This window comes from Erpetoichthys calabaricus, chromosome 15, assembly GCF_900747795.2.
Source record: "Erpetoichthys calabaricus chromosome 15, fErpCal1.3, whole genome shotgun sequence".
Taxonomy (NCBI): domain Eukaryota; kingdom Metazoa; phylum Chordata; class Cladistia; order Polypteriformes; family Polypteridae; genus Erpetoichthys; species Erpetoichthys calabaricus.
The window spans coordinates 73,420,233-73,444,369 of NC_041408.2; the positions used below are offsets into that span (position 1 = coordinate 73,420,233).

Genomic DNA, 24,137 nt, shown 5'->3' on the forward strand with positions numbered 1-24,137 from the left:
CTATTTTTTCCCTTAATTGTATGCTAAAAGTATACTTTATCATTCAGACCTCACAGGCTGCTGCTTTAGTTTGTGAATATTATTTTAAAACTATGTTGCTTTTTCTTAATAATTAACAAAAAAAGAAGAAAATTTAATAGTGCATTCAACTATAAAAATTTAGTTTTAAATCATGGTAATGAAATTTTAACTTTTTCTTTGTATGTAACAAGTTTTGTACTTTGTAATCAATAAGTCTACAAAATTCAGATTGATATATTCTATTCACATTGAATTAATGTTTTGGCAAAATTTCTACAACAGGTAACTTTCTCTGGAACAGTATTACACTCTCTCTCTCTCTCTCTCTCTCTCTCTATATATATATATATATATATATATATATATATATATACATACACACACACACACACACACAGTTAGGTCCATAAATATTTGGACAGAAACACCTTTTTTCTAATTTTGGTTCTGTACATTACCACAGTGAATTTTAAATGAAACAACTCAGATACAGTTAAAGTGCAGACTTTCAGCTTTAATTCAGTGGGGTGAACAACTTTCATTATACAAGCTTCATTATAAATTTTCATCTTTTATTAGCTAATTAGAATTTTTCCAGATTACAGAAAAAAATTGCATTACTTTCAAAATCTTTTACTGGTGGCTACGTTTTCTGTTCTACTATTCAAAATGTATTCATCTTTCTGTACACTTCCCCAAAGACAAGGACAAAGTCTGAAATAAATTGCTTTTAAAATAAATAGACTGCATGCAGTGGTATGTTATTAATGTTAAAAGAGATTGACTACTCCAAAGGTCATGTGAAAAGACAATTTCCTCTCGTGATTAATACAGTGTACCCAAAGTACTTCACAACAGAATACTATTTGAATACACCAGGCAGTTCTCATTTAATGTATTATTCCTAATCTTTTCAGTAAAATGTAAGATGACACAGTTAATTAAAGCTTTTAAAGTTTTTATTCCTAGTAGTCATTTTTTTCTGGTTGGCTGAAGTAAAGAAAATTAACCTGCTGCTATTGATATACATACCATTTTTCATTGTATGTAACTGTCATGTCTTTTTTTTTTTTTGTTATTTTTACTCTTATCCCAATTCACATCCATGTTTCACCTTTTTTGTGGACAAGCTGGACGGTGGAGCCTGTTGTTCCAAAACAGGAGACTGTAAATCATCTTAGTGCTAAACCCAGAGCAGCTCAGAGGTACTTTTATATCTAACCAGAAAGCGAAAATAAAATTATCACAAATAAAACAGAATTACTAAGTTCCCTTGCAATCAAAGCTATTCTTAACAAAAACGTCTTTTACGGTTTGAGATTTTATTTTATTATTTTGTAAATGCAGAAAGTCTAAAAAAAAATTACTTCTCATACTCAAAAACAACTTTTATGAAAAACTAAAATGAAGACGAAAGTATCAAGATACAAATTTAAATTGACTTTTTTTTTACCTGTATTACAGTACACCAGTTTAAAGTTTTTATCAGAACTAACATGTAAAAGAGCTGATGAAAAGGTGCCCCAAACCCAAAAAATGTGCACTTTTGAATTAAAAAAAAAAAATGCAGACATCTGCATAATCTTATGTATATGTGCTATACATATATGTATTCAAATATATACTATAGTACACATTGAAAGAATTTTTTATCTAAGTTTTTTTATCTATTGCATAACTTTATGCATGTTTTTTTGATAGTATTATACAGAGAGTTTCCTTACAGAGAGTTTTCCTGTTTACACTGCTTAAAGCCGGACTGCCTGCAAAAGCTTGCTGCTCCACTTTGGAGTGGTGGAGAGATTTATGTGCCTCTGTGATCATGTGTTGTCACATGCAGGGAATAGCTCCTCTGAGGGGCATAGAAAAACAATACATACCCTGTAGAAATAAATGCCATGGTTAAAGTTAAGTGGTCATATTTTTAGATAAATAGGATATATACATAATAAGGAATACTTTTACATATTAAGGAATTTATTGTATCAACACACCTTTATGTCAAAATTCTATTCATTATAACATAATCATTGTTCTATTATTTTAGAGATTCTAAATTAATTTATTCCGTTGTATTATTTTGCAGTTTCTAAATTAATTAATTCTGCAGTTAGAAATAATAATGTATTTCCAGAATACTATATCTTACTAAAATACTGTATTAGTTATTCAAAGTCTTCATGAAATGCTATATACATGTACTTCACCAGCATTATTTCAGGCTATGCATGTTATTATAGCTTGAACACATTTCTTAAATACTCAAAAATTATAGGGTTAAACAGGCTTATTACAATTGTTGGATTAAACTATTAAAAGGTAATCTGTCTTTAAGCACAACATCATCATACAAGGAAGTTTCAGTTAAGAATTGTTAAGAATTGCTTTAAAGCACTGTGTATTTTATTTTTATATCTTAGAGCTACTTAATAAATTCATAACAAATAAGATATAACTTGATTTTCTTCCCAATTTTGCTGTCAGACACCAGTTTACCTGAAGGACTGAGACCTGGGTGTTTTATTTACTTATAATTTTACCAGTCAAAGTATTTGTTATAATATGTTGTATATGGTTCTCAAATATATGCAATTTACATTGTAAAGATAATTGTTTATGGTATGTGTATATACTTAGTGTTAGAACAAATATACTGTACCAGATAATGTAAGAAATCATTTTTTAAAGATGAGTGTTAAATATATGTCACTTTCTGATTAGAGACAGCAATTACACAGTAATTTGGTTTCCTTAAAAAAACTGCAGCAAGCCACTAGCCACAAACACAGAAAAGTAATCACAGACAAAAAAAAGAGACAATACTCATATTTCATTTGTTTCTGGTAGGCTTTTCTTCTTCCACCCTAATATGCTCATCTGCAAGTCTGTTTTGTACACAAATATGTATATAATTTCTTTAGAAGCTAAGACATTTACAGGCAGCTTTGTCACCAACTAGTACATGCTTAATAAAGACTAGCTCGATACATTTCATGTCTCAAGCATAATCTAGCTTCTTTTAACTACGTTAGTTCTTTCCATTAGTAACACATTAAAAGGTTAACTATTCTAACAACATAAATTTCAACAAAAGAATCAGCACTTGTAAGAAGAAAACTCATTTTTTAATACATTTGACACATTTGGGTTTTTAGTTTTTCTTTCAAATTTATCAGAATTTATTTGAAACTGAGATTGTCTTTCTTGGAAATATTTGCCATTTATGTAAGCTTAAATACTACATTTAGTACATCATGAGATTACTGTTGTGCCATTTATGTAAGTTATAAGTGCTGTGTTTAGTACATCGTGAGATTACTTTTTTGCTACTTTTACAATATTTAAAAATCTAAACATTAGTCATAAATATTACTAGAAAAGGGTTATTTTATTAAACATGTTCTTAGCATTACATTATATGGAATAATTTTACAAACATTTCAGTAAAACATTTCATTTTCAGCAATGTTTCTTCAAAGAAAGGTTTCATGCATGATATTTGTAACTTCCCTCATTACTTCTATTATTATCTCTTTGTTCTTCATTTCTCATTCTACATAAGAGCTTTGACATGTCATTCCCTCATTTGTCATATTTACTTTTCCACCCACTCCCTGTTTCCCATTTCACATGTTTCAGGCAGTCAAGAACACTGGAAAGATGTAACATCCAAAAACAGAGTAAAAAGTACACTGCAACAGACAATGAAAGGTAGGAGAACTGACAAACCATGTATTTTGTTTGCTTTGGAGGTGCGAGGAAGATGCTGTCTGTAACCAGCATGGTGGGCATTCTTTTTCTATTTGCAGTGTGCTGTACAGGGTTACTGTATGTAGCTGAAATACTATGTCTTATATTTTATTTCACCAGTTTCTATTTTCCATGGAACTCATTAACCAATGCTTTTATTCATTTTTTGTTTTTCCTAGGGCTATTGTCATATTTTTTTGGATACTCTTAATCTGATCAGGCCCTCTGCAAAGAGACAGCAGTGTACTAAATTATAAACTGGTTTTAAGTTTATTTTTTTTAGTGATTAGAATTACAGATGATTGGATTACAGTTGTGTCTGATGCTCATGGTCTTCTTGAAGATGTTACTGATTAACTGTAACTCGAGTAATCTGTAGTGTCTCTACTAACTTATAATGCCACTACCTTATGCTCTGCAGCAGGAGCCAGTTAGTATATTTGTCTTATAATTTCTACACTTAGAGGAATATCAACTACCTGAAGATATTTAAACAAAATGACACATTACTGTAAAATTCATACTTTATCTGAGATCCTGTGAAAGAAGTGCAAATTATGATAGCTGTTAAGAGAATGGTATATTGTTTTATGGCACTGTACAATACTTTTCTGACTTCTATGATTTGGATTTCAACTTTGAACTTTTTTCACATTTCTTTTTATTTCTCTAGGTATTCTTTATTACTGACCATAGCAGTGTGTGTGTTTTCATCTAGAGCTTGCCACATATCTTAAATGATACTGCTTTCTTCCTTTTACAGGGTGCATTACTTAAAACATCTTATTTTATCATTTTACTATTTTCAGGTGCCATATTTTGAACAGTTCTATAGTAAGACATTGATTGTGGTACCTTTGTTTTCAATAATGACATTTGTGATACTTCGGAATTTTTTAAAAAACATTTATCATCATTAAAAATAATATAATCAAATTTTGGTAAGACCAGCATCATTCCTCCAGGTGTTTTCCTATATTTTGGCTTATTAGTTGCTTCTGACTTTTACTTTTTGGGAGGGAGGTAGGCAAGTGTCTGGTCACACTAGCACCTTCGATCATTTGCAGTTTATTTTTGTTGAAGTTTGTTTGATGGCTGTTTATTTTGCTTAAGTTTTAGTGTTTGTGTTTGAAAAAAATATTCATTTTTTAAAGGTTTATTTAAAACCTAACAGGACTGAATAAAACTACATGAGAATATGTAACATTTTTTCACTTAATGCAACTTTAAAAATGCATGTTGGTGATCATTCATACAAGTACAGTCTTGCATTACACAGTGATACAGTGAATCTTTCACACTATCATTTTATTTTTCATATTAGAATCATAATCCCATTTACTGGCCAAGTATGTTTGTTTGCATACAAAATAATTAGACTGTGATTTGTTTTGATGGCATTTCAAGTATAGCTACATGACAGACAGACATACATACACACTTGTCAAGTATATAAGTGAGATAAATACAAGACAATGAATGTAAATAATTGCATACAAAGTGCAAGGCAATGCAAGAAATACTGAAATAATGAATTAAACATTAGCTATATCTAAGACTATTGCTAGACATTGATTGGGAGTAGGGGGCTGTCAAAACTGAGCAAGTGCAGCTGAATTAACCATTTGTGAGCTTGATGGCCTCTGGAAAGAAACTGGTCATTCATCTCTTTGTTGTGGCGTAGTTTAGCCTGTAATGCCTGGCAGATGAAAGAAGTTCATAGAGGCTATAGCTTGGATGTGGGGAGTTGGTGATGATTTTCCCTGCCTAGTTCATAACTCTGGAAAAGTACATGTCCTGTAAGGTGGGAAGACTAGTACCAGTGATCTTTTTGGCATTTCCTGACTGTTCGTTGTCACCTGTTATCGTCTTGTTTATTTGCTGATCCAAACCACATTGTAAAGGATGAGCTAAGAACAGACTTCATTGCTGTATAGAACTGAATCAGCAGCTCTTGTGGTAGATTGAACTCCCTCAGCTGTCGCAGGTATTACATCCACTCTTTTACGATGATGATTGTAGAGCACAGAAACATAAAGGTTTCCACAACAATATGGAGGGCCTCTCCTGAAGTCCACTGTCATCCCCACAGTTGTGAGTGTCGTCAGCTCCAAATTATTCTGACCACACCAAAGAGCCAGCTGCTCAACCTCCCTTCTGTATACGGACTCGTCACCCTTCCTGATGAGTCCAGTAATGATTGTGTTATCCACATGTTTGAGGTGTTTGACATAGGGTTCTTTAAATGTACAGACATTAGTTTACAGGAGCAAGTACAGTGGGAAGAGCACAAATACCTGGGAGGCTTCACTGGTGAGTGTACAGAAGCTAGAAGTGAGTTTCCCCAGTTTCATCTGCTGTTTCCTGTTTTTCAGGAAATTGATAATCCAATGGTAGGGATAGAAAAGCTGAGCTTACAACATTATAACATATGACATTATTTCATATTGCTTATTTTGGAAACAAATCTCTAATTGATCTGTTTTCAAAGTTCAAGTAAGTGTTACCGAAGTTGGATCCTACCCCATCAACACTGGCCACAGGACATTAGCCAGACCTTGGATGGGGTATATGTCCATTGTAAGGCACTCAGATTTAGAGTCTCCAAAGTACTTACCTCACACTTGTTTGGGATATCAGAGCAAAAACTACTTATGCACAGAAAAACCCATGAAGAAACACTTAGTATGTCCACACTCTACAACGAAGGTGCCTGGTAATTCAAATTCTGAAGATATTGACAACTGTATCACCATGACAATTCATGTTATTGAAATTTATCATGTAAAATTAATCTGACCTTTCTTTTTACTACCCTCAGTTATTCTTATTTTATTACTGGGGTACATTTTCCTTCTATGAATTCTATCTGTTTGTACATATTTTGGAACTATCAGTATAATAAAAATTACTGTTAAATTAGTTTAATCATATAATAATCATATTTATGTATTACCAGGAGTCTCAGCTTTAAAGGCAACCAAATTAATGTAATCATGTAATAAATATATTAGCATTTTTTTCATTTATTTTTATTTTATTTGCATGGGAATTTCTGTATGTGACCAGTATTTCAAAGATAGCTATCTCGGTGTATTTTTAACTTTAGTTTACTGAGAGGTTTATTGTAATGCATATCTTAAGAAACTTTACAATAGTCAGTTAGAATAGTCGATGGAATACAGTTAAGCATCTTTTTCTGGAAGTTTGGCCTATAAACTGTTTTAAATTTACAGGTATTGCTAAAATACTGAAAACTTTCAATTAAAGGGTTCATACACTCGGCCACAATTTAAAGAGCATCTGTTTCAGTCCATAAAACATTGTTTTGCTTAAAAATGTGTGAATGAATGGATCAACAAATGAAATTCTAAAAAACTGTGATTTAAGGCTGCAGTTAGAAGGAAACATTCAGATGTAGTTTGCCTGCAAGAACAGGGTTTATTTGAGTTTGATCGATAATTGTTTAATAGATCCTGTCTTTGAAAACCATTTCTGATAGAATGATACACTGAGACATAGTAAAGCATAGTCTATGAAACTGTCACTATTACATCATTTATTCTTCTCCTATGTTATTCAGTATGGACCTTTTTTGCTCAATTAGTGATTATATTGTATTATGTACTTAAGGTATTATAGAAAAAATTAAATGACTGGCAATCTTTTCTAAACCTGTATCTAGAGAGATGCCATCTTCTACTAGAAGGGTGCTTCCTCCAAGCCTGAGGAAAGCTGATCACCTTAGCATTAAACAAAGGAATCAAGTTCGCTCCCGATCAAGTGAGCGTGCTAGTATCAGACCATTATACTCTGTCCGGCAGATAATTCCAGGAGGGTCAGCACCAGCCTCTCCTCAGCGGAACAGGTGGTATACCATGTATTGAAAGAGTTCTTGTTCGGCCTCCCTTGTGCTGGTGTTGTGGAATCTCAATGTGGAGTACATACCTTTTTGAGTCTGGTGCTACCACCTTTCGTTACAATGTATTGCTTCCCAGTTTTTCACAGTTTCCTACTAATGATACATCCATTTTATCATTAGAATTAATGGAAACGTGTGTGTGCAATGGTCCTTTGTTCCTTATCCTTTGATCATTGTTTCTGTAGTTAATAACTTTGATATAATAGCTTTTTAACAGCTGTTTTGTGAAACAGAATAAACAACATTCACCAGAATTAACTTGCAGAGCCTTTCCTGCAATAACTATTTGAACATTTTACACAACAATCACTTCTAGTAAAAGTATTAGCTTGAAAAAATAAAGCTTAAAAAATAAAGTGTTGCAACATAATTATTAAATCATTTAGAAAAAGAATGATACAATTGTAAAAGAAAAATTAGAATTAAAAAAAGGCTGTAGCACAGTTTACACTGAGCACAGCTAATAAACTTTTATTTTTATAGTTAAAAAGAAAGGCATGGAAGACTTTCCCCACTACCTAATTGATTGAGCTGTTTTCCTGTCAGTGTGTACGTAAGAATGTTTAAAAGCAGAGTCATCCTAATGTAGCATTACAATATATTAATTTGTAATGCTTTTCAAGTCTTTGGATCAATACATAGATAGCCCGACAGATCGTTTAACTTACTAACAAACTTATCCCCTGTGAAGCAAGTTATTTGTTCCTGCAACCACATAGAACATGTGTATAGACATTGTGCAAAACAGTTAAAACTTAGTTAACATATAGTTTTCAAACAAATAATTTTGATCCATGGTGTTTGAAATTTAGTGAGGTTACATGCATATTTGTTTAACTGATTAATGTAATGTTCAAATTAAAGATTTATGCTTTTCATTCTTTCACTTTTTTTCACTACAGTAGAGCACATCAGCATGGCAGCCCCACTCAGTCCCCTCCAACAGGAACTCCTGCTTCAGGCCGCAGGGGAAGACAACTTCCACAGGTCCCTATTAAGAGCAGCAGCATTGAACAAGGTATTGTATAACTGTGATTAAGATCACTTGTATCAAAGGTTTCAACTACAAAGTCATATTTTCAGACCAGTCCTTGGTTAAATATAGAGATCTTGATTGTTTCAAAGTACCCATGATTATCCTAATGTGCAATAAGTAAAAAAAAAAAAAGAAAAAAGTTTCCTGTCTTAATAATTCCAGACCTTTAGCTCTGGTCTGGCATTTGAATATCTTAATGTTCTTGACCCCCATTATTTTGCTTTCCATGCCAGCAGATCAGTTGAAAATGGTGATAAATGTCTCTCCACTAAATGTTTTAGCATTTAGATTCTAGTTATAAAGCTTAGCTCTACACTGAGCAGAGATGAAAGTTTAAGTATTCAAAAAAGCTCAACAGCTAATGTTATTTTTTTTCTGCAAACAGAATATGTATAACCTACCCCAATAAGCACTTGTCCAGTTTTATAGAGCCGTCACCGAAACCATCTTCACTTCCTCCATAATGACCTAATGTAGCAATGCGGCTCTTCATTCAAAACATAATCTGCAACTTGCTGCTCATACAACTGAAGGGATTGTAGTCCAAACTGATTGTCATTCAGGATGCACTGAATATACATTGTGAAGTAAGAAGTTGAGACAACACACTCATAAAGGTTTGGGGTGTTAGCCCTGTGTAGTGTAAGGTCCAAAGTAGCCTTTCCTGGATGATATATTCAAAAAGAATCATACAGAGGACAACATTTCAGTGAGTGAGAGGATTTTTTATAGTGAAGCTGGAAGGAAATTGAATACAGAGGGAATGCTGGGAAGAGGGTTGAGCGTAAATGATGTGGAACGTTGAGGCCGGAAGTGCAGTCATCAGGTGAGGTCAGAAGTAAAGGCTTTGTTATTGTGTGTGTGGAATCGTCTGCCAGTCTTCAAACTGTGCATTTTATTCTTCTGTTTTTCTGTTGAACGAGAGAGAGAGATTATTGCCCTGTACAAAACCCACTTTCTTTGTGTTATCACGCGTCGTTGAGCCCATTTTCTGCTCTCCAAGCATGCGTGTGTGATAACACCTATGGTCAGGAACCAAGCAAGCAATATAATTAAAGGCAACCTTTTGCCATGGAACCATATATTTCAGTTATATCCATCACAAAAATTACCAGTCATCCAGAACAAGAACCATAGGGCATATAGATGGATTATTTCCTATTGCATGCAATTTTTAAATCACAACTTTTGATTCACATTTGTATCCCCTGATTTTCAAACACATCTGTCCAACTTAAATGGTTTTCTTTGAAAGACTTTTTTTCTATGGGGCATTATTGTATTTACATACATAGTCATTTTGTGTTACGTGTTTATTGTGCTTTTGTGCACTACAGAATTGTTTGCTGCTGTTGTATGCATTGTTGTGATGATGTCATATATTGTATATTGTACAGTAGATTTTCTTTGCTGCTGTTATATCTTTGACTGTAATGCTGTGACAAATTGACTTGCAGTCGTGTTACCTGCCAATAAGGTTCAGTATTATTTTACAAAATGTTATAATGAATGTGGTGTGTAATCTTGTCAGTGACTCCTTAAAGTGTTTGTTTTCTGTTACTCCCAGCAGGGCTAAGGTTCATTTTGTGCTCTGAGAAAAACATCTGCTGTTCTTAATCCTGCAAGAATTCCTTAGTAATTTATATGTGACATTTTCTACAGTAGTTAAGCAATTGTTTTCCATGATTTTTTTTAAAAACGTATTTCTATTTTCTGGGAAAAATCTGTGTAATTGTAAAGCAGGCTTCAGTAACAGTCTGAGTACTGTAGGTGTTTGATTATTCAGTATTTTTTTTTTAATACTCTATGAACATTGATGCATTATATCAATCTAGTTTAGCAAATATTTTAGTCTAATTCATAATGAGTGAGAGCTGGAACCTGATCTAGTAGTACTAGGCTGACAACAGGAAAAATTGTCAAATGGCTACCTTGGGTTGAATGCAACCACACTGTAATACAACATCACAGTAACAACTAGAATGCTGTACAGTAGCATCGTTGAGCTGCACATCGATGTATCAATACTTAAAAGTTATCTAATCTCCTACAGAAGTCAAAGAGCTTAATTAAAAACTGAGAAATTTCAAAGGTGAAATAAACATAATCAACCTATAGAACTGAATCTAAGGGCTTTTTCCTAGGAATGTGTTACTGGATTTTTGCTTCTGTGCACAGATAAAAACTTTGGGGAGTATATTTTTCTAGGACATTAACAAAATTTAGTCAGGATGTATTACCTTATTTGCAGAGCCATGTTTGACCCCACTGTGTATATAAAGAAGCAGCATTGCTCTCTCTCCTTTTGTTTTGATTGTCAAAACTGACTGAAAGTTGAAGCAACCTGTAAGCCGTGCTTAAGAAGCATTGAAATGGTCATGAGACACATTTGTCACACTACGGAAATGACTAGTATCAGCATTAATTGTTTTATTATCATGGGGTGAGTGGCACTTACCAAATTCGTTTTTTGGGTTAGTCTAGTCTGGCACTGTAAATTGAACACACAGACAGAAAGACACGCACACAAACTCTATCCACATAAGTATTGATTATGAGTTATGCATAGTATATCACTCCTCAATACTTCACATAGGGACTCACTAGCTTTGGTGTGGACAATGCACAGGTGTCCCCAAATTTAACCTCAACCTAAAGGCTAACATGCCTTAGTCCCCAAGAATAACCTAGACACATGAAGACTGATGCACCTCAGTTAATGCCACATACCAACTAATAATGCATTACTTCCACTGTGCTGTCCTCTTTTTGGATGTCTCCCTCAGTCTAACCCTGTGGGAAAGAAAGAGGCAAACTCCCCACACCAGATGGCCTGTATTTACTGTGCTTTATTATTTCATTCACTCAAGACATGTAAGAAATGCAACAGCAAAATCTGGAGGAATATTTTTGACAAAATAAATAAATGTCCAAATAAATAAAAGTTCTCTGGAATGTGAACAAAAATAAATTTGTGTCATTAAATGTAAGTATAAATAAATGTCATGAAATGTGAGCATAAATAAATAAATGTGTCACAAAATATATTTTTTGTTGCTTATGTATTTAAATTTGTCCATAATATTCCTCCAAATGCATCAAGAAATACGGCTTGAAATAAAACTGTCACTTTCACTCGTCAAAGTTGAGAGGGTGAGCTCTAACGCATACTGCATTTTGATTGGTGAATCGTCTTCTGTAGATTGCTCATGTCTAATTCAATACGTCAGAATGGGAGATGGAAGTAAATGAGATAGCACAAGAATTAATTAAAAAAATGTTTACTGCTGCCAATGAAATTAATTCTGCTGAAGTAATCACATATTGCAGAGAGAAACTGAAGATTTATCAGAAGAAAATTACAATATTGGCAGCCCCTTTAGACTATAATATCGATGAAACTCACTAGCTTAGTCCTGAACTGGGTTGCATTAGGCCTTCTAAAGAAGCATAAAGAAGTACAATTGCAGTTGGGTTAGGGTTAAATGGAGGTGCTTAATACCATAAAACTGGTAAATGTCTTCTCTTTGACAAGAGAAAGTGACAGTTTTTCTTGATGCATTTGGAGAAATATTACGGACAAAAATAAATAGGATTCAAAAAACATTTCGTGACACGTTTATTTATTTATGCATACGTTTCATGACACATTTATTTTTGCTCACATTTCACAGTAAATTTGTGCATTTATTTAATTAATTATGTCCAAAATATTCCTCCATAGTAAAGTAGTACTTATTAAAAAAAGATTAATGCCAGCAAAAGAATGTATAATAGAAAATATAAATGGATAGTAAAGGCAGAATGTATAGTCCTAAATAAAAATGTACCTTTGCTTTAAAGTCAGAAAGCTAACTAAGTTTAGTAGCAAAGGAAATATCAGTGTCAAACAATGTTTCATGCCAGGCAGCTTGTTTAAATTTAGCTGTTGGGCCTCACTTGTCACTCTCTGTGTCTCTCAAGCCTTTCTTTATATACAAAAGCCACCTGGGGTTGCAGACCTTCTAATGTTGGTTACAAATGATTGACTATCTATTCTGGTCATGAACAGCCCTGCATAAAAGCATCAATCTTGGGTGCTTTATCTGTACAGTCTCCACTTCCCTTTTTTGTTAGGTTGTAATCTGTCTGGTGATTCTAAACTAAGATGATATAGTTAAATAAAAATTAAAGCAGATGTGCATAAATGTAGATAACAATACCATTACTCTGTGTAGAACAGTCCCAAAGTGTGCATTTACAGGTCATCACTGTCCATTTGAGCAAAGCAGCTAGCTTTTTAATGTAGTGCTTGCAGTTCTAAAGTGATGATTGTATTCCTCCTGTGTAAAATAATTTTAATTATTGTATTAATGCCAGAAACTGTCACAGTGCATAATCTAACAAAAGTACTTTTCATTGTAGCATATCCAACTTTACTAACTTTAAATGAAATTTAAAGTAAATTTAAAAAGTAGTCTAATGCAAATTACTTTTTAATAATGCATTAGCTTGTGAACAAAATGTAATTTTTTGTTATGATGTATATACATTTCAGCTCTTGCAGTGGAAGAAAGAGCAAGACAGATGAAAATGAAGGTTCATGCTTACAAATCATCCACAATGTCTAGCTCAAGTCAAGAACTGGAACACGAGGTCAAGATGAAACGTGAGGTAGAGTTAATTTATTCCATTGGGATTACTGAAGTGTTAAGGACATTCTATAATAGAAAGTGCTTTAGTTCTTTTGAATATTAATAGATTTGCAGTGATATTACTAGGAAATTATATTTGTGGTACACTCTAACTTTTTGTGACTTTTAGATTTGTAAATTAATTATTGAATCCATATTTTAACTATAAAATCATCTATCACTCTAATGTCTGATGTACTATATTTCTTCTGTGCCATATTTAAATGAGTTAAATGACATTTTAATTTCTTTGTGCCATCCAATTACATATAATAGGTTAATTAGCAATTCTAAATTGGTCCTGTGTGAGTTTAGGTAGCTGTCTGAGTGGGCCCTACAATCATGTGGAACCCTGACTAGGATTTGTTCCAGACATTTACCTAATGATGCTGGGATAGCCACTGATACCACAAGAATCTGAATTGAGTTTGAAAATAATATAGGCTAAATTATATGCGAAAAATTAAGTCAATGAAGTTTTTAGAAAAATGTGAAAAAAGCTGGAAGAAGGAATGCTTAAAAATATCCACTGTGAAGAGAAAATCTAGCCCTGTTTTAAATACCAGATCTAGATTGATTATTTAAGGTTAATGGATTGATCAGCTCTTTTTGAGCTGTTGCCTTTTAAACTTTCTTTACATTACATTTCACTTATGTCAAGTAATAAATAGGGCTGTTTCATGTTTTCCATTTTGCTTTGACCTCTATTTCTTTTTCCCCTTGAAATAATAAAATTCCCAGTTTAATTTCTCACTTTTTTCAGCAAACACCCTTGCAAATATTATCTTTCAAGTAATTTTTACTTTATATCTGAAAGTAAAGCATATTAGATGTTTCTATTCATGTATTTTTTGATGAGCATTCTTATTTCTGTATTGTAATGATATAATTTTATTTGTTTACTAGTTATATAAAGATAAGCACAGAAGCTGTGACAATGTATCTACAAAATCATCAGACAGCGACATTAGTGATGTGTCGGCCATTTCTCGTACCAGCAGTGCCTCTCGCCTAAGTAGCACCAGCTACATGTCAGTACAATCCGAACGTCCACAGGGCAGAATCAGGTAAGAGGACTACATGCCTATTACAGGATTTGCTGCTTTATCTATCACTACGTGTCAATATTAAGGTTCCTAAAAGTATATTTCAGAGTTAAATTTATATGATAAAATATGTTGAACTATGAATAATGTAATTACTGGGATTTCATTTAATGAGCCTTGGCATTCAAAATATGAAATGGTGTTTTATAATAAAATTTAAAATCATGGTCCTGATTTACAATATCTGTATATCTGTATGAAACTTGCACTCTTAGTGAGTTTCAGGCTATTCATTTTGCTTATAACGATGCAGCAGTGATACCTTAAGGTTTGAGTTGCCACTCTTGAAGTTTATGAACAATTTAACCATCTAAACCATTAAAACTAAATTACAGAGTACTTAAAATTTAATTCATGAATATTATTTTCTCATCATTTTCAATCTTTGTTACCTTTTTTTTCTGTTAAATGTGTTTGAGTGATTTATGTTAGGGATTTATTTATTGTTCATTATTTATTTTCCATTTGAATTGCTTTAATTGAAAACTGCATGGCATGCTGTGAAAAGGTCAAAATCCTTAGAAAGCTACAAAGGTGAGGAGAAAAGAGAGAGAAGGATATCGTGGGAATTAAATGACAAGGGCCAGGAGAAGCATGCGAGGGAAAAAAACATCCCAGAAGATCTGAGGAAGAGGCGGCATTCAGTTGCTGGTGATTTGAGGTAAAAGTCAGCTGCCCTGCCCTGTTGCCATCCCTACAGTGTCATGGACCTTCCTGTTGTACCAATAAAATACCAACGTACAGCCTTCCACTGTGATGCTGATTCCCCATTTTATACAAGCTGACTTCAGGATTATTTTTTGTTACTTGCACATATGTCAAATTAAGCATACTAAATATGGTAAAATATGACTTTTTTTAGTCAGTATTATCTTTTATTTAAAGCATTATGTGAGTGATATGTGGATTTTATATTTAGTGTTTATAAGGGGGTGCACAATTTTTAGTTTTTATGATTCGTATTGACCATTTTTTATAGCCAGATCAGTTGATATGAATTTTGCTTCCTGATTTTAGGAAACTCCCATCAGAAAGTGTCACATGAACCATTCAGCCCAAGGTTTTACACATACGTGGATGTGTTCAAATTCAGTATTTTTAATTATAGCAAATCATTGTTTGTCTCTGTTCCAGAAAGAATAGACTATTCGGTAGTGTATATTGAGAATCTGTGTTTAAGTAAACTAAAGATTCCTTGATGTTCTGATTTCAAAGAGGAATTGCCTGGTCTTTGAATTAATTTTCTTACATTAAGGTTACCTTAAAAATTGCAGTTGGGGTCCCAAGGTTTAATTGAATATGTAATTAATCTGCTGCAGTAACATCTGTTAATTACAGCATACCTTTTGCTGAAAGCAGCTGTGCTTAACTCTTGTTAAACTTATGACTCGCTGCTGAATTTGCAGAAAGACTTGATGCGCATCCTAGGTGACCCAGCTATTCAAGCACATTCTAATATACCGATATAAAGATAAAGATATAAAGACTTTCAGGCATTTTGTACCTATCATTTTCTACCAAGTCTCTCTTATTTCATAATTATCAACTACAAATAATATAGAATGTCTATCATTAGGCAGCATTCATTTTACTTAAAAGTGTAAAATATAGAGAAATCTGACTAACATGTTTTGCACACGTCTAATATATCTATATTTAACTTCATTAATAAAAAAAATGTGGCAATATATTTCAAAAGCAGCACTATCTCTAGTTTTACAACTGTAGTTCCTAAAAATTACATGCATGAAAACATAAATACTTATGTAATTACAAATCCAATAGGTTTTGCAGTGTCATATGCATAAAAGCATTCCATTCATTCAAGTCATCTAATTTAGGTCATAGAAGCAAAGGAATTTCAGTTGCCTATATTGTACATAAATGTTGGCTGGGATTGGCTCCAGCAGACCCCCCGTGACCCTGTGTTCGGATTCAGCGGGTTGGAAAATGGATGGATGTATTGTATTCTAAAATTTGAGATCTTTAAAGTCCCTTTTGGATAAAGCAGTATCTTTAAAAGAATCTCTGAAGCAAAACACTTAACATCTGGCAGTCCTGAAGTAGATTAAACTTGATACAAATGACTAACCTTAATGTGGTAAGTTTGTCAGTTTTCATTTGAAGCATAACTGAACTCTACTTCCTTAAGAATTGTTAGCAAGTGCAGCGTCATTGCACATCCTTATGTCAAAGCCAAAATGAAGAATATTTGCCTGCTCAGGGACTTTAACACTGCTCTGTATAGATAGGACTGCTTTTTGCTCTCCACGGAAGTAGCTCTGCTGCAGCATCCCATAGGAAGGCTGCTCGCATTATGACGGGGATGGAGGCAAGTCCTCTGGAGCTTCATCCCCTGAAGAGTCAAAACCACCAGAGAGCCAACGGGGTCAGGCCTGTTGGGAATCGGAACTGGTATGATGCTGAGGCATCATCCACTGCATGGCAGCACTCTGGTTCCAATTTGAGGTGGCCCATCCAGGTAGGTGCGTGGAACGTCTTGTCTCTCCAGCATGATGACCATTTCCTCTGATGTTGGTGGAGTTTCATAAACTCTGCATTTCAGTAACAGCACTGTTTGAGGTGCGCACACCTGGGACAGGCCAGAACTCTGTAGGTGGGTACACTTTTTATTGGTCTGGTCATTCTGATGGCTGTTTAATTGAGGGAGTAGCTGTTGCTGTGGTGGATTGGCTCTTTCCGATTCTGTCCGATGTCACTCCTTTTTGACGAGCATATTATGGGACTTGGATTAAGCTACTCTCAGGGTCCCTTGTCTGTCGTCTCAGTGTTTATTTTCAGCTTCTTTCGGTGGTTGATGGGTGATTTCCATGCGCCCACTGGCACAGACAGGGCTGGCTATGAGTGCCATCATGTTCCTTGACTTTGCAAAAGGTCAGGGGCTGCGAATCGCTGGATCCTGGAGCAGCATCATTGGACTTGGGGCTCCAATACTGGTGGTGCGGTGAAGGAGATGGATCACAACCTTGTGGGCAGATGCTGGAGGCTCTTACAAAACTGATTTAGTTTCAGATAATGTGATCCTTGTTTTGGTGCAGTTTTCAAAGGTTATATGCTTCATCTAGCATTTTATTTTTCCAGACAGATTGTGAGTCAAGAAGTATCCAACAGACACCAGATTTTGGTACTCAAATGAATCTCAAATATAAACATTTAACCAGTTTTAAATTTATAACTTCTATGGACCTAAAGAAGCATGTACATATTAAAAAAAGAGCAGGGAAGGAACCTAAGAAACATGTTATTTGACAGATGCAGTGCTGGACATGCTGATACTATAACTGACAAAGTCTATCTTGTCCGTGAAGGAGGTAAACTTGTGGAGTGTCAATGCCAGATATACTAGTAATACATTCTGGATGATAAAACATGATAAAGTGTATCATATGATACACTGAGGTATAATAGAGTTAAATTAATAATGATTTAAGCCTTGCTTGAATAAATTATAAAGAGCTTTTATCTGAGCTTTACCTGATTTATTTCAGTTTTCATAATGTCTACTATGTTCTGAGCAGCTTCATTGTTGTGCCTTGTGCAGCACACTGCAGCCAAACAAAAATGATTTAATTAGGTTGCTGAAATTAAAATAATTAGGGTGAGAAACAATACCACTCTCAACTGTGACATTAAGGGAATACTTCATACAGTAAGGGCAATGATGGCAGTATTCACTACCCAAATGGTAGAACTCATTTTAGAGAAAGAATCATAAATGGCTTTAAGATATGATCAGGGAAATTTTGTTATATTATTTAATTGACTTCTCTCTCTCTCTCTCTCTCTCTCTCTCTCTCCAATCTATTTACACAAAAAAGGTGCAACAACTCAGCAAGACAGTGCCAGAAATTAAAGAAGTATAGTGCGCTTCAGTGCTTAAGCACAGAGATAAACCCACAGATGAATGTCAGTGTCAGCAAAGTGCATTATTGCAGGAAACTCAGACAAGTACTTTTAGGGTATTGATTCTATAAAATGCCAGGAATAGTAATGGATCATAGAGACAAATAAGCCTCCATAGTTGTCAAATCAGACTATGACTTTCATAAATCAGAAAAAAAAAGACTATGACTAAAACTGCAGTTATCACTACTGTATAAAGGTTCAGTGAGATATAAACAAAATTTGCACCATACTCCGAATGATTAGCCATTATCCAATTTAAAAAGAATACACACAGAGGAAATAATTGAAGCTACCAGTGGTCGTCAGCGTACCTTCTTAGAGTAAACAGTTCTGCTAATTAACCATTAACTATTGAAAATACAGTACTAATATACAAATTTTACAAATTTGTCATGTTCATTAAGTGTTAGTGTTAACATACGTATTCAGTATGTGCTTGGAATTTTCCTACATTATTTAAGTTTTCATATTATCTACTGTGTTATGACAAATATTTGAAAAAAAAATTAATGCCATTGACAAATGCTGATCCTTTAAAACATTGCAGAGTGTGTTTTGGTTCTTTACTAATTTCTTTATGTGTGACATCATTTACATATCTGCTGTCTTTTATGGAGCTTTAATTCATGTGTGTAATTAAAAAAATGCTTCTTATGAAAGTGAAGAAAGCCTTTTTTTAATAACTTTAAATATATATTAATACAGAATGGTAACTTTTAAAGCTATATATTGTGTTTTGAAGCAGCTATGAAAGCTTCTGTAAAATGGAACACAGTTGAACATTAGAAGAATCTAGACAAAAACAGGCCATTCAGCCCAACAAATCTCACCGATCCTATCCACTTAATTCTAAAGAAAACATCGAGTCTAGTTTTGAAAGTCCCTAAAGTCTTACTGTCTATCACACTACTTGGTAGCTTATTCCAAGTGTCTGATTCTTTGTGCAAAGAAAAACTTCCTAATGTTTGTGCGAAAGTGTGTCCCCATGTTTTTGATGAACTCATTTTACAGTAACAGTCTTGATCCACTGTATTAATTTCTTACCTAATTTTAAACACTTCCATCATGTGTTCTCTTAATCTTCTGTTGCTTAAACTTCAAAGGCTCAGCTCTTTAAATCTTTCTTCGTAATTCATCTGCTGTAGCCCTGGAATCAGCCTATTCGCTGTTCTTTGGACTTGTTTTAGTGTTGCTATGTCCTTTTTGTGTCCTGGAGACCAAAACTGCACACAGTACTCCAGATGAGGTCTAACAAGTGTATTATAAAGTTTAAGCATAACCTCCTTGGACTTGTACTCTACACATTGTGCTATATAACCTAACATTTAGTTTGCCTTCTGAACACTATCTGGAAGTTGATAGCGTAGAGTTCACCATGACTCCTAAATCCTTCTCATAAGGTGTACTCTCGATTTTCAAACTTGCCATTGTGTATTCAAACCTAACATTTTTACTTCCTATGTGCTGCAAATCTGTTCAAGCCTGTATGCTGTCTAAATCCCTCTTTCATTATTCAACGGATTCCAGATTATCTACCAATCCACGTAGCTTGGTATCCTCTACAAATTTAACCAGCTTGTTACTTATATTCCTGTCCAAATCAATATATACTAAACATAGCAGCGTCCCTAGCACTGACCCCTGTGGAACATCACTCTTAACGTTAGCCAGTTCTGATAAGGTTCCTCTCACCATAACCCTCTGCTTTCTGTGTCTGAGTCAATTTTGCATCCATCTACAAACATCAACCCGAACTCCGACTTCTCTTAGTTTAATGCCCAATCTCTCATGTGAGACTTTATCAAATGCTTTCTAAAAGTCAAGATAAATAATATCATATGCTCCGCTTTAATCATACCCTTTTGTTGCTTCCTCATAGAATTCCACCAGGTTAGTAAAACATGACCTTCCTCTTTTGAACCCATGATGACAAAAAGTCCTGTACTTGCCATGTGCTGCTCAATCTTATCCTTAATAGATAGATAGATAGATAGAATAATTCCTTCCATTAATTTACGTATAATGTATGTTAAGCTTACTGGCCTATAGTTGCTTAGACCTGCCTGATCACCCTTTTCATATAACGCAATAACATTTTCCAGTCCTTTGGAATTTCCCCAGTGCACAATGACTTTCTAGAAATATGCTTCAAGGGTTTATATATGTACTCGCTAACCTCCTTAACAACTCAGAACCAAAAAATAAATAATTATTTTACACCTTCTGGCCCCTTAACACTAGAATTACCAGAGCCTACGAAAAAACCCGTAGATCCGTCCCACCTTAAATTGCTTCTTAAATCCATTCGCAGCTCTCCGCCAGCAAAGACAAGCTACCAGCAGCCGGCTATTCCATCCCCCCACCAACTTAGAACGTGTACAAACTTCTCCCAGCTCATGCCTTGATTGATTATCTGGGAGTGAAGTGGAGTTTTAGAGTGGAAATAATAGATCGTTATTTGGAACACACGCATTTCATGTGTGTTCCGTTTCTACAGTAATCTGTGTAAACACATTTTTAAAACAGAAACGTTTTTCATATTGTAGTAGTAACTGACAAAATGTAGACATAAACTATATAATGTATGAAGCCTTAAGGATATTACATACAGTATACTTGTACATATATTAAGGATAAGATTGAGCAGCACATGGCAAGTACAGGACTTTTTGTCATCATGGGTTCAGAAGAGAGAGGTCATGTTTTACTAACCTGGTGGAATTCTATGAGGAAGCAACAAAAGGGTATGATTAAAGCGGAGCATATGATATTCTTTATCTTGACTTTTAGAAAGCAATGGTATGAGAATGCAGTTAGACTTTTTTTTGGGGCACATACACTGTCCAGATCTAAACACTAGCGTGTAGAGTCGCTTGCATTCTACATCGGAGCATTGCTTTCAAATGTTATTTACCTATTTACCTTTATTTATTTACTTACTTCTTACAGCGTAAAGTCACAAGTAAAATGCAGGGCTTCCCATATACATATACAAAGTACAGCGATGGCAAAAGTGCGATGTGCATTCTTGCTCCGATGTAGAAGGGTTGTCACAATCTGAGTTTATCTCTGTTATAGCGCGTCTATGTGAAAACAGCAGTGTCAAATGCGGTGCGATGGGGTTGGGTTCGGTCGGTGTTTGAGCTTGTGAACACGGCTGAGATAATAATAAAACTGAATAATAAAAAATAAAAACAAAGCTAACCTTTAGAAGTATCATACATTATAACATTACACCGGCTGTTACAGACTGAAATCAAATGTATGTTTTTATTCTAAAATAGTAAGAATAAGAGCAGTTCACTTCTCAAAACGGAGTCGTGCAGGATCAAACTCGTGACCTTTTGATTCCCAGTCAGCAGCTGATACTATTGCGCCACAGAGACAGTCGTTGTAAATGCGTGTCAATATCGCGTGCTAAGGTGGCTTTTTTTTCTGCAGTTATATTTTTGAATAAAACCGCATTTGTTCTGTTATATTTGTACCTTTTGTGAAAGTGTTTCTTTGATAACTGGTCTTCAAGCTTCATATATTATATAGTTTATGCCTACATTTTGTCAGTTACTACTACAATATGAAAAACATTTCTGTTTTAAAAATGTGTTTACACAGATTACTGTAGAAATGGAACACGCATGACTGCGTGTGTTCCAAATAACGATTTATTATTTCCACTCTAAAACTCCACTTCACTCCCAGATAATCAATTAAGGCATGCGCTGGGAGAAGTTCGTGCACGTTCTAAGTCGGTGGGGGGATGGAATAGCCGGCTACTGGCAGCTTGTCTTTATCTGCACATTTAGAAGACAAAAGATGCTGGTGGAGAGCTGCGAATGGATTAAAGAAGCAATTTAAGGTGGGACGGATCTACGAGTTTTTTCGTAGGCTCTGGTAATTCTAGTGTTAACACGAACATCTGAGTTCACCTGTGTTATAGCATGTATTTATTTGAAAACAGCAGTGTCAGATCAGGGGGAGCATGAATGGGACTGAGAGGATAAAACTGAATAAAAAAACAAAAAAAAAAACGCTAACCTTTACAAGTACCATAAATTTACACAGGCTGTTACAGACTCAAATCAAATGTATGTTTTTTATTGTACAATAGTAACAATAAGAGCAGCTCACTACTCCAAAATGGTAATTCTGGAGAGCGCTTGGATTTGATCCCGTGACCGCTTTATTATGAGTCAGCAGTTCCTTACCGTTGCTGCACCCAAGCAGTCATGTCAGCATTGTACCCTAACCAAATTTCTTTTTCTTCAGTTATATTCTTGAATAAAAGCACATTTGTTTTGTTATACGTGTACCTTTTGTGAAAGTGTTTATTTGATATTTGGACTTCAGTCTTCACATATTATACACTTCCATGTCAAAATTTTGTTGTTAGTACTATAACATGAAAAAATTTTCTATTTTAGGTATTTGTTCAACATTTTTTGTGTTTCTCGCATTTTCTGTCATTCTACATTTACATATATTGTTGTAGACATGGAACACACATGAAATGCATGTGTTACAAATAATGATGTATTATTTACCCTATGCAACTCCAGACACCTCACATGCAGATAAACAAGACTTGAGCTGGGAGAACTTTTTGCCCATGTTGAGCTCAGGTGGTGGGGGAGATGGGACAGCAGGCTGCTTGCTAATTGTGCTGATCAGCACATTTACAAAACAAAAGATGCTGATGGAGAGATGTGAAGGAATTTAAGGTGGCCTGGGATTATAATTTTTTTCATAGGCTTCAGGGATTCTAGTGTTAAGCTCCTGTAATCATCTCCCTCTCGACTGCCTTCTGTTTGTTCATCTATAACAGGGTTCCTCAATCACGGTCCTGGAGGGCCGCAGTGGCTGCAGGTTTTTGCTCCAACCCAATTGCTTAATAAGAAGCACTTATTGCTCAAGTAACACTTTAGCTTCGCTTTAGTTGTCTCGCTCGTTAAGATTTTAAACCCTTATTGCTTATTTTAGTCTTAAACAGCTGCAGTCTTCGTTTTTAATTGCCAATTTTTAATCGCCTAATTAGCAATAACATGCAAATGACAAAAGAGACCAGCATTTCTCCATTTAGCTTGTTACCATTTACACTTGTGTGTATTTATCATGCACTATTGGGTTTAATTAAATACTTGGAAGGAAAGTGAAGAGAAAAAAGTGAAGGACTGAGAATTACTCCTCCATTTTAGCCTTCAAATCATTAGGATGATATCCTTAGAAAGGGGAAGAAAATCTAGGATACGAGAATTACCTGACATAGCAGAGTTAAAGCACTAACAAGCCATGAAATTAAATTATTGGCAAGAATTGCTTTCTAATTAAGCCACCGGGTTAGAACAAAAACCTGCAGCCACTGCGGCCCTCCAGGACTGTGATTGAGGACCCCTGATCTATGAGGTTAACTTTACTTTTCTGTCTGTTCTCCTAACTTTACACTCCTCATGTTCCTTACTTAAAAACTTGCTACTTGCACTGTTTGTACTCCTTTAATGAACCCTTACGCTGCCACCCACTCAACTGCTCTACTTTCCTGACCACTAAGAACTGTTCAATCTAGAAAAACTTGATTAGTGAATATCTGCTGCTAGTTAATTTCTTACTGTCTTGTCTGCTTCTACAGTTGCTTGTACCTGATCAGCGTCTTAACATTGACTGCCTGCCTTCATGCCACAGAGCATTCCCCTTTATTGCTTTGAAGT

The 24,137-nt window shown here is 34.6% G+C and overlaps 1 protein-coding gene across 37 annotated transcripts in view; it reads left to right on the forward strand.

The window, feature by feature from the left end:
• The window catches only part of rims1b (regulating synaptic membrane exocytosis 1b), a 459,598-nt gene that overhangs the window by 359,548 nt on the left and 75,913 nt on the right, over nucleotides 1-24,137 (forward strand). For 12 of the 37 annotated variants that reach the window (XM_051919562.1, XM_051919565.1, XM_051919564.1 and 9 more), the window contains 6 exons: nucleotides 1,152-1,226; nucleotides 3,661-3,732; nucleotides 8,596-8,711; nucleotides 13,267-13,382; nucleotides 14,309-14,469; nucleotides 15,017-15,169. In XM_051919562.1, coding sequence (XP_051775522.1) covers nucleotides 1,152-1,226; nucleotides 3,661-3,732; nucleotides 8,596-8,711; nucleotides 13,267-13,382; nucleotides 14,309-14,469; nucleotides 15,017-15,169 — 693 coding nt within the window. Of the gene's footprint in view, nucleotides 1-1,151; nucleotides 1,227-3,660; nucleotides 3,733-7,392; nucleotides 7,640-8,595; nucleotides 8,712-13,266; nucleotides 13,383-14,308; nucleotides 14,470-15,016; nucleotides 15,170-24,137 lie in introns of those variants that run through there. The other 25 variants (XM_051919567.1, XM_051919569.1, XM_051919574.1 and 22 more) reach the window with 7 other exon arrangements.